The sequence below is a fragment of the Clinocottus analis genome, unplaced genomic scaffold, assembly GCF_023055335.1.
Source record: "Clinocottus analis isolate CAN_PGR_092001 unplaced genomic scaffold, fCliAna1.0.p SCAF_11, whole genome shotgun sequence".
In the NCBI taxonomy this organism is placed as follows: domain Eukaryota; kingdom Metazoa; phylum Chordata; class Actinopteri; order Perciformes; family Cottidae; genus Clinocottus; species Clinocottus analis.
In genome coordinates, this window is record NW_027175832.1 from 12972128 (window position 1) to 12983997 (window position 11870).

Sequence of the window (11870 nt, forward strand, 5' to 3'; positions counted from 1 at the left end):
ATAAATAAAAAGCACAAAGACAATGTTTTTCTTTTTACAGACAGCTGAGGGTCAGAGAAAATACATTAATTACGACAAACTGATAACGAATATATTCGGCATCAGACCTAATAAGAAAAAATAAAGGATTGCAACATGTTTCACAAAGTAATCAAAACACATCATCAAACTGCTTTTATAAAATCACTGATCTTTTTATTTACTGATAAAAAAAAACATACACCAGGGAAAATAGGCTGCTCTCCAAGTATTAAGTTGACTGATTATTTGTCAATCAACTTTTCAAAAGTTCTGAAAAGGTACAGTCCTTTTTCACTGATCTTAATCCACTGAAAAATGCATATTGAAGTTCAAATATGCATATATTCACAGAAGTCTTCAAGAGTGCCAAGACAATGAGAGACAGAAAGAGGGGGACACTGTTCAGGCAATCAATAGCATCAATGGTGTTGCATGCTGTACCACTTTTTGATATTGGGCTTTTATTTTGTGTGTGTGTGTGTGTGTGTGTGTGTGTGTGTGTGTGTGTGTGTGTGTGTGTGTGTGTGTGTGTGTATATATATATATATATATATATATATATATATATATATATATATATATATATATATATATATATATATATATATATATTACAAGAGTGACTAAAACAATTTTAAAAAACTAACTGCAAGTTGTAAAGTTTTATTTCTGCATCCACTGTACAGACCAGGGCAAACAAACACTTAATATTATTATTAATAATTTTACACTTTACTAAAACAAGTGTCCAAACCAATATGTCCAGGCTCTAATTAGGAATGTGGAACCCGTGGTTAGAAACCAAAAGTGGTAAAAGAATATTTCTCAGCATCCACAGAAATGTGGACACAAACACCAAACAGACCCGACTGCAATAGAACAGGAAACAGGAAACCGGTCACACTGAATATCGTCTTAGCCCAGCAGTGCCTCTGATTTGCTGTCAGTAGCTATGCCAATTTACAGTATATCTCTTGTTCACATAAGAGTGAAAAAAAATGTGTAACAATATTACAGCCCTTGTTCATGTATTGCCTGTCCCATAACCACCTACCAAACAATATAGTACAATTGACAGCAGTCAGGCCCATTTATATTGTTCTACTGTGTATCAGAATTGTTTGAGTTTCTGTTTAATTTCATAATTACAATATTATCTCTAAACTCACTTCAGATTGATTCACATTTGACCAAACTCCTGAAATATTATGTCATGTTTTGTGTTGTGGCCAAGGAATATAATAATAATAATGTCTTTATTTAGCTTTGAAAATGGTTGTTCTTTCCATTCTGCATAGTAGACAAGCCTAGGGTCATTACATTTGATTGAAATGTATAATAGAGTATTATCCGCTGTGATCATTCACAGTGGATAATACTTTATTATGTAAAGTAAGAAAACAACTATTCTATGCAGTCCCACCAGATATATTGTTTAGCATGATCTCTGCAGCTAATGAAGAGTTTCTAGGGTAGAATTCTGTGGTTGATAGTGTCAAAAGCTTTGCATAAACTGTGGAGTACAAGTATAGTTTTTTATTTATAATGGTTTTGGTTATGGTTTGTAAAAATCCAGCAGTGGATAAGTTTTAAAACAAAATGGAGGTGAAAAGTATACATCGTGTTCACACCAAACGTGACACGATTTTTCGCATCTACCGCGCGACAAAAAAGTGTGTTCACACTAAACGCAGCATGAATAATTGCACCGTGACAAAGGGGACATGGCTTATCTCCGTCGCTTCTCTCCGGTAAAAGAGCAATCTTTTCCGCTATCGACTACGAAAGAAATAACCACTGCTTTATATTTGTTGTGGAAGTCGGAACATCAAACTCCATCGTGTCTGGGTTCATAATATTATCCTTAGTCCCACAACAGCGTCTGAATGACGGCCGCTATCAGCGCAACTTCAGCGGGACCGGCAGCAGTTTGATTTAGCAACGGCGGGATGGTGGTAATGATGACGTGCAGAGCTTCTCAATGCTGATTGGCTGACACAACTATGAGTCACGCGATTTTGTCGCTGGAGTTGGAAAATTCTAACTTGCACCAATCCGCGCCACATTCAACTCTCTGTTCGCCCCGTGGCAAACGCGTTGTTTAAGCCGCCTCTAACGTGTCTGTCACACCACTCAGTAAAGCTAAAGGCTAGAAGAACGAGGTGCACTTGGCCCAAAAGCCACACAGGCAGAGCTGAGGGAGAAACCACATGCAAACTGAGCTGTCATTTTAAAACCCTGGTCTTCTCTCAGTATGGAGTCTGTCCCTCTTTTCAGCAAAAACACTTGGATGTTTAAGTTAAAGTCTGTGTTCTTCTCTCCTGCTTCACATAAATGGCCTTTCTTATCGTCTCACACATGGTATCACAGTTTCTAATTGCCATCTTTTTGGGACACCAGGTTTTACTGCCACAAGTAAAATGCAATCTGTTTCAGGAAATCTAGGCAAAGTAAAAAAACAACAGCAATAACTTCCTATTAATTATCTTCATGAGGCAAGGTTAGATTGATTTGTTGCTAGTTGCTCTCCAACACTTCGTTCCACTGTTTGCCTCTCTGGTACCCAGTCTTCCAACAGGGCATAGTTTAATTCAGGCAGTGCCGCAGTCAGGCCCAAAGAGCTGACTGACCCGGTCAAGGACCCCTGGCCTTCAAAGGCGTATGTTTGAAGTGAGTCATATGGTGGTCCCCTTGTGTCGGAGTCTGCTTCAGCCACCTTCTGCTGGATGATCCTCTGAAGGATGTCCTGACCATCGAGCAAAAGCGAAGGCACCGACTGAGTGCTCTCTCGAGGAACACAGCCAATCACAAACCATGGGCTTTCAAACTCTGGGCTGTAGTTCACATAAGCCACATCCTGTGCTTTCCTCCTCCTTACCACCATGATATCGTCCTCATCGTCCTCAACGTTATCATCCTCGTTCTCATCCTCCTCTTCGTATAGGCTTGGTCCGTAGCCAAAGTGGGTGTGGAACTTCCTTCGGGGTTCAGATGTTTGAGAATTCCGAAGTGCAGCAATGTCAAAGGCCTCTGTGTCTTCCTCCCCGCCTCCCTCGTCGTCATAGGTTACCACGTTTTCTCGGATGTCCTCTTCAGAGAGAATCAAGGGCTCCTTGCTTGCTTTCTTATTTCGTAGCTGGGTGAAAAGCATCACGATGGCTGAAAGTAAAAATGAAGAAAGAAAGGATTAAGAGGAAATAGACATACATTGAACAACCAAGGACATCCAAAGGTCTTTTTCAATGACATGAACCAAATGATTGAACGATAAAGTGGAAAATACACATATTTCATTATACCGAATATAATATGTACTTCCTTCATGACAACCTTTTTTTATAAATATTTCAAGGCGTGTCGAGAGTATTCTCTTTGTATGGGAGTTCAGTCAGGGAGTTCAATCAGTTTTTGCGTTAACTTGCCCAGCCCTAATATATATATATATATATATATATATATATATATATATATATATATATATATATATATATATATATATATACACACACACATACACACATATATATATATATATATATATATATATATATATATATATATATATATATATATATATATATACACACACACACACACACATATATATATATATATATATATATATATATATATATATAAACACACACACACATACACATATATATACAATATACACACATATATATATATATATATATATATATATATATATATATATATATATATATATATATATATATAAATGAAATATCCCAATGTCTACAATCCAAAATAAAACTTGATTTGATTAAAAATGCAGGACGTTTTTTCTTCCATTGTATTTTGTTAATAAAAATTTAAAAAGCAGATTGTTCCTCCTTTGATAACTATTCAAAATTAAGGAGAGCATTGTTTTTCTCAAGTGAATTCACGGTGTTTCTATAAGGTAGACATTGTCCAACAAAAGTAATACATTTGAACCTTTTAAGACCAAAATGTTGACAAAATTGTCAATTATATAGCAACACTTCTACTCATAGGGGATTAAAACACCTTCAGGAGTTGAAGCATGGCAGTTGATTCTTTACCTTTGGGGAGTTTATACTCAGGAAAGCTTGACTGTATAGTTGACTTGCTAATCTCAACAGAGTTATCTTGTCCTAAGAGTCACAACTTTGACGCAAAGTCCCTTTGGTGCCATCTGATGGTCATACATGTGGCATCGGGACACGGCAAGATGCAAATCTAGCTCCACTATCTTAGTTTTAGATTATTCTCCTCTCCACAATGTGAAGGTTGGTTTGTGTAGCATCATTAGCAGCAAAGCACCTTGATTATTGTTGTCATTAACAACACAGGTATCAACTGTAATTCCACTATTGTATTTAACAGATTTATTTTCTAAGGGATTCCTGTGGTCCATTTCATACTTGGCATTGTGTTAGTGGTCGGCTTTTAAGAGTTTGAAAGAATCCAGTGCATCGACAAGTGCAGCTGATCCCAGAAGAGCTCCCCTTAGTAAAAGTATAAAGTAATAAAAACTGAAGTGAAAACATCAGGCCGAAGAACACAGAGCTGATATTAATATAAAAAGTATAACCTGAAAGTTTACTAATGCATTTATGTATTGTATTGTAACTTAATACAAAGAGATGTAATAACCAAAATGTAATTGTGATGTTGATTGTTGACTAAAAGCACCAAAATGACAGAAAACTGTTAGATGTGGACCAATAACCGGACATACCCCGAGTGGACCAGTTGTGAGCCAGAGTGAAAAGACACTATTCTCCCTCCATTGCGATGTATGAATTCAGCTCTCTGTTTCGTCACAGGAAGTTGTGCATGTGCAAATAATACTGTTATTTTTGGTAGTTGTAACAATTTCATTATGCCTATTATTCTCACTTTATAAATAATTTCATGTCATAGTCTCATGTCATATTCATGTGATGTGTTTCTGGTCACATCACATCAATTGCTTCTATCCATTCGGGGAGAGGGATCCTCCTCTGTTGCTCTCCTGAATGGTTCTTCCTTTTTACCCTGTGAATGGGTTTTTACTATCTTTATTTAGGGGAGTTTATTCTGATCCGATGTGAGGACCTGGGACAGGATGTTATGTGTACAGATTGTAAAGCCCTTTGAGGCAAATTTGTAATTTTGGCTATATAAAATAAACTGAATTTAATTGAATGTTTTGAAACCAACATATAGACTGCACCAATTTTAACCTAGATTGATAAGTGATTTATTGTATTGAGAATACTAATACAATTACTAGTACTACATTACATCTCTACACATAATGGCTTAAATCATTAGTACTTCCACTTCTAAGCATGCATGTGGTATTGGAAGGGGAAATTAAAGGCAAAGATAGACGAAATGTCATACACATACTCACCGAGTAATATGACAATACAAAGCAATATGGCCACAAAAGCCCCAGTGCTGAGACCAGATGAAGATAGGAAGGCCTGGGCCTGACAGATGTTGCGGTTACGCCCCCTGCTGTTCCTCTGACACACACACACTTTGAGGGAGAGCGTAGCCGTGCTGCTGAGAGGAGGCTCCCCACCATCAGCCACCACCAGCACCAGGCTGAAGAACTCCCGATGTCTGTCTGGGTGGAAGCCCTCTTGCTGATGAGATATTATACTGGCAGTGTTGTCTGCGAACAGTGAGGACAGGGTGGGGGACGGGAAGGACAAATGTAAAATGTTGTTGGCTAATGAAACTAGAAAACAGTACTTTAAGCAAGTGTAGTAAAGATGCTTATAAAATGTACAAAGTCAGTGTAAACAGGCATCATTCTTTCTGATTGTGGACCAATCCGAGTTTGAGAAAAACTGTACTCAAAGTCTACTGTCTATTAAAGACAGAAACAGGTAAATGATCTGCACTCTGGATACACAGCTAAAAAACATTTCAAATTCAGAAATCACATTTTTAATGCTGCACTTGAAAGGCTTTTGGGGAATAATCCAATAATAACACAACCAGGTTATGAAGAGCCGTTGTACTTTTTTAAAGTTGTAGCAGTACAACAGTCGTTTACAGGCCCAGGGGCTCAGCCTTTTCCACCTGTCCCTGTCACTTGTCTCCCACATCCAGATAGCAATGTGCCATTCTCATCACCTATCATTTCCCCTCGTCCGTCTGTCAGTACACATTCCAGCTGCTCTTCCACAGTGTGTTGCAAGATTGTAGATGCGGAATCAAAATCACAAGGTTATAGCTAATTTATCATTTTATTGTTTTTCACAAATACACTACATTTATTATAATTATGTTTACCTATTAGCTTAGGTTCTCATTGCACAGCTCCTATCTTTCTCTGTTGCTCTGCCTACAGCCTTCAGCTTGTTTGAAGTAGAAGCTTTCATCCAATCACATTTTTTGTTCAATCATGTTCAGTGGTGGAATGTAACAAAGTATTTTTACTTCGTGACTGTACTTAAGTACATTTTTACGTATCTGTACCTAAGTAAAAATAATAATGCATACTTTTTCATTTTACTCCGTTACATTTTGCAGCTGTTATCTGTACGTTTACTCCACTACATTTCTACAATATGTGTCGTTATACGTTACATTTTATGAACACAGTTTCGCAAAAATATTTCCGACACAAAAATATGGATTGCGTTTAGCACCGTAACGGAAACACATAAGCCCACACACATGAAAGCACACACACCGCAGGAGGGGCGGGACTCTCCCAGAATACACCGCGGCCCAACAACACCGGTCCGTGTAGCGGGATCCGAGCTACGCTACAGTTAGCTACCTATTTGCTACGGGCTCGCCTGTCTTTGTGACCATCTGACCTATTTCAACGCTGTCTCCTACAAATGACGTTCCCCCAGAACTAAAACGCATCTTTAGTTCCGTTGACTAGAAAAGTATTTTCTCCCTGATTACGTCGGTATTACAAATACGTTGATTATACGTCTGTGTTATACTGCAGTGAGTTTACTGCACTAGATGGAGTTCATCACCCACTTTGAGCTGTGTTCACAAAAAACCCAACTTAAAGAAGACCGGACCCCGGCTGTTACTGTCACCTCCGGCCAAGCGGTCTTCAGACTGGCCCCGTTATCGGCCTCACACCGCCTCTTTTCTTTCCTCCGCAACGTTTAGAAATTTATATATGGTTAAATTCAGCGAGAAAGCAAGAAAACAATAACACAAGCACACGATTACAAACATATTTGTAATAAACCATAAAACTAAACTAACTACCTGTATAAGCAACGCATATGCATATAATCAACGTATTTGTGATATGTCAATCACAGACGTAATCAGGGATTCGACAGACAACATGGCTCCATAGTCAGCCTCCTCTGAGCTCTCAGATATGAGCCACCTTTGTCCCCAATTAAAAAACATGTTCGATTTCAAAGGCCCCAAGAATGACTCGTGGAGGTTTCAATGCCTTTCCTGTCTATGTTAATATATATATATATATATATATATATATATATATATATATATATATATATATATATATATATATAATTCTTAATTCGGTTGCTTATAATTATTCCTAGTAAAGACTTCTGTAGAGGCAAAGTATTACCAGTAGCTATATCTGCATTCTTTATCAAAATGGTACAGCCCTGAACATTGAGAGACAACCCATTGCGTGAGTACTTTTACTTTAATCCTTAAAGTAAATTTAAAAGTAAGTACTCTTTACTTTTACTTAAGTAGGATTGTTGATGTAGTACTTTTACTTTTATTTTCATTTTCCTGGGTACTTGTACTTTTACTTTAGTACTAAACTTCAGTACTTACTCCACCACTGGTCATGTTACATACATTCCGGTACCCTTAAGCTTTTTGGACTGCCACTTTCAGCTTACTTTGCTGTTTAACCACTTTACGGATCCCCCTGACATAAAATTGAGGGACTTTTTAAATCTCCTATCCTTCTCCAAGTTTTTGGGTTGTAATGTACATATTTTGTTTTTTTTCAGGAAAGTCTTAACAAAATAAAATCACCGTACAAAGAACTTTTGTGTCATAGAAAAAAATCCAGAACCTGTATATTGTCACTGACATGTCAATTATTATGTGAGTGCTTAGCTAAGACATGTAGGGCCTATGCGGTGTATGAATAGAGTAAAAACTGTCAAAGCTCAGTGGGGACGCTGTTGATGTTTTGTCCACTCTGTACGACTGCAGTGCTGTGTGCACTCAACAAATGATGTGGGATGTTGAAGAGGATAAAGTACTTGCGCTGGGAGAAGGCCAAAGGACAGAAACTGATTCAGTGAACAGCAAATAATTGCTAAAAAAAAAAGGAAGTCAAATAGGGAGGGGGCAAAAATGAAACAGCAGGTGTCTTGCATCCTCACGAAACAGGAGAAGTGTAAATACTTTGGAATGAGTAATAAGAGGAGAAAGACGTTAACAAAACACAGTAAAGAGTGGGAAGAGAATTGTGTTGTGAGATAGAGGAGAATTAAAGAATAGTGGGAGGAGAAAGGAAATTTGAGCATAACACTGGTTTTGATTTTATTGCAGATATATCACAGTGGTCCCCAATCAGTGGGCCACGGCACGGTACTGGTCCATGGGTCCCTTAGTACAGGGCCACACAGAAAGAATGAATTAAAAAAATGTTGATTGATTATTAATATTGGAAAGATGTTTTATTTTGAAAAATGACCGGATACATCCGTCTGTGCGTCTGAGCCTCTTGACACATGTCAAGAGATTTCATATTTTGTTTTTTGGCGGAATCTGTAGGTTGTAAGCTTTACAGAAAGGTGCACTAATCACATGTAGCATCAAGCTGTCATGACAAAAATAAATAATTTCCATTTTTGAGTCCTCTCAAGTCCTACTTATGGTTTATGTTACTATTTATGGTTGAATTGTGTTTTAAACGTTTATATGCTCTTGTCTCGTTTTTTTTGTTGCTATGTGACATCAATAGGGTGGTATTGATTCATGGCACTTATGAAGACATAAAGGCCACCAGTTGAGAATCACTACTCTAATATAAAAACTAAGAAAATAGACCACATTACTTCTGCTCTGCACTGGCTTCCACTGGCACATGGCTACACCGTGGTGGGAGCCTCTGTGCTTTCTCGCCTCTCTAGTTTCCATAGATCATGTCTGGAGCCGGTCCTGCCTCCTGCCAGCAATTCCCCTTAACAGTGCCAGTGGGGCCTAAGCTTCCCCACAGAGACCTGAGCTCTCCTGAAAGCAATACAATTGTAGATGGTCTGAAGTGACCTGAAGCATGAGATACAAAGTGTATATCATTTAACTGAAAACAACTCTTTCTCTCAGCTCAAAACTCAAACCCTAAACCTAGCCACAGGTATGTGTGTTGATGAAAGTCGTACCTCCATTGTCCTTCACAGTAAAATTGGGACTGGATGGAAGCCCAGCAGGCACATAGAAGGAAAACCTTCCATTTGCAAAGTTGTCCAGATCTGCTGCACGGATGGTCTGAATCACCTGATGATAAAAAATAGAGAAAATGTGGAGGAATGAAAAAAATATGAAGTGATAAAGAAGAGGAGGATTATAAAGAAACAAAGGGTGAGTACTATTTTAGAAGAAATAACTACTATTTTGTTTGATGGTACGACAAACATTGCACTATCAAACGCCCTTGTGTCCGGGTTCATTATATTATCCCTGAATGAGGTACATTTTCACGTCACGTTAACCACATCCATACGTGTCTGTCCATTGACTTTGCATGTAATTTACTCGCACAGAAACATTTAATAATAATAATAATAATACATTTTATTTTAGGGCACCTTTCAAGTCACCCAAGGTCACCTTACAAAACAATACAGGATAAAAAGATAAAAGTATAAAAGATACAAACAACAGTAAAACAGAGCATCAATATAAAAAAATGAAAAGTTTGCAACGCTTTTGCCGTGAACGCAGCATAACTCCAGAATTTGATTAGGATTAATTCCTCCAGACTCAAGTCTATGTTAGTGTACACCTCAGTTTGAAGTGATTTACGAACTGAGAAGATAATCAAAAGAAAAGTACATTTTGTAAGCTTGAATCTTTTTTTAATTGCACTTTTTGAGTTTGTCAATAAAAATTACTTGTAAAAACACTTTCACAATTTGGGAGTTTAGGGAGGCCATGCAGAAGGACTTTTAATTAGCCTCAAGGAGGTTCTGGCAAACCATTCAACGGGTCAGGAAGGGAAAGTAGAGCCTACTCCAGGCTGTTCTCAGTGGGGAGGGTAACTGTTGACCCGGACAGGGGACTTTAATTCCTAAACCTGGTAAACATGTGTCCTGGAGAGGGGGCAGTGCCATATCCCAGGCGCCAGGGGTGGATGAGATCCGCTTTGAGATGCTGAAAGTGCTGGACATTGTTGAGCTATCTTGGCTGACACAGCTTTTCAATGTTGCATGGAGGTCAGGAACAGTGCCTATGAACCGGCACCGAGGTGGTGGTTCCCATCTTCAAGAAGGGGGATCGGAGAGTGTGCTCGAACTAACGGCATATCACACTACTCAGCCTCACTGGGAAAAGCATATGCCAGGGGGATCACCTCCCTGCTGTTTGTAGATGATGTGGTCCTAATGGCGTCCTCAGACCTTGACCTTCAGCATTCACTGGGGTGATTTAAGAGTGGCCATATCAAATCTGCAACCCCGTTTTAAAAAGATTCGTCGTGGAAAGCAGACTCATTGCAGCCACTAATTGTAATACAACCGGACACATATCTGCACTCATTTTGTTTGATTTAGTACACATTGCATCTTTTTTGTTATTTTGAAAAGATATGCAGTCTAAAACTATTGTTGCCAAATATTAGAACTTGTTTTCTTTAGTTTTTCTCAGGTTGCACTTGGTTATTATTATATTTAAATTTACAAATGTAGCAAAATAAATTGTCATGCTGGATGGACGTGCCATTCATGGACATTTCTCTGACAATTCATCCAATGCCAGGAAGATGGAAAAAAATAGTCCTCCTTCGACATTAACTGCGCTGACATGGGCTGTCTGTTGCAAGCTAAATTATTACACGGTTATTCGTGTACACTCACATTTAGATTTGCATAAAAACAGATGAAGTGATTAGCAAATTATAAGAGACAGGGAACGTGTGTGGTGTAATGTGTGGTCTTTGTGATTGAATGGACATGTGGGTCAGTCATTGCTGTGATGCAGATCTGTGTGTTTTGTCATGGCTGGTTCAGAATGGTCTCCGCTGTGAAGCACAGAGGCTGGCAGGGAGTTCAATATCATCATCTCTGCTGCTATCTGGCCCGGCAGCGGAAACATCAGCATCACCTATGAATAATTTATGGGTTCAAGAAGCTGCAAAGTCTGTAGTTCAGCTCATAAATCCCCTGCTAATGGTGTCAGACACACAACAACTGGCTCTAGGTCAACATAAAATGTATGTACGTGCCAACCGTTGCATGCGAGAGTGAGAGAGAAAGAGGTTCAGTTGTGTTTATAGTTGTGCATGTTGTATGTGTCTGTGTTCGAGAGCTAAGCAGGAGTTCATATTCACATTTAAGAATAATTGTCACTTGCTTTGGCCATTCCAAAGCAATAAGTTTGATTTGTCCATGATGTGCAATAACTGTCAGATCCTAAAGTTGAGAGCACGTCTCTGAAGCTGACTAAATTGAATCTTAAAGACACATGCAGATTGTAATTTTGTATAATTGAAGGTTAAGTTTGCCATTATTCAAAGTTATATTCATTAGCAACAAATTCCATTAAATTACCCAAACCAACAATGTGTCAGCCAGTCTCTGAATAAGCCTTGAACTGATAATATAAATCCTTATATTCTGTAGATATTCCTCATATTGTTCATGTCTATTAAAGTTTAAGTTAGC

General features: G+C 38.3%; 1 protein-coding gene across 2 annotated transcripts in view; it reads right to left on the bottom strand.

Annotated features, from left to right (window-relative positions):
• Positions 1-593: 593 nt before the first annotated feature.
• The window catches only part of LOC137780688 (cadherin-18-like), a 71658-nt gene continuing 60381 nt past the window's right edge, over positions 594-11870 (bottom strand). Inside the window, exons 10-12 of one of the 2 annotated variants that reach the window (XM_068568871.1) lie at positions 9372-9486; positions 5408-5674; positions 594-3180 (exon numbers count right to left, since the gene is read on the bottom strand). In XM_068568871.1, the coding sequence (XP_068424972.1) occupies positions 2510-3180; positions 5408-5674; positions 9372-9486 (1053 nt within the window). In that variant the 3' untranslated portion in view covers positions 594-2509. Of the gene's footprint in view, positions 3181-5407; positions 5675-9371; positions 9487-11870 lie in introns of those variants that run through there. The other variant, XM_068568879.1, reaches the window with a different exon arrangement.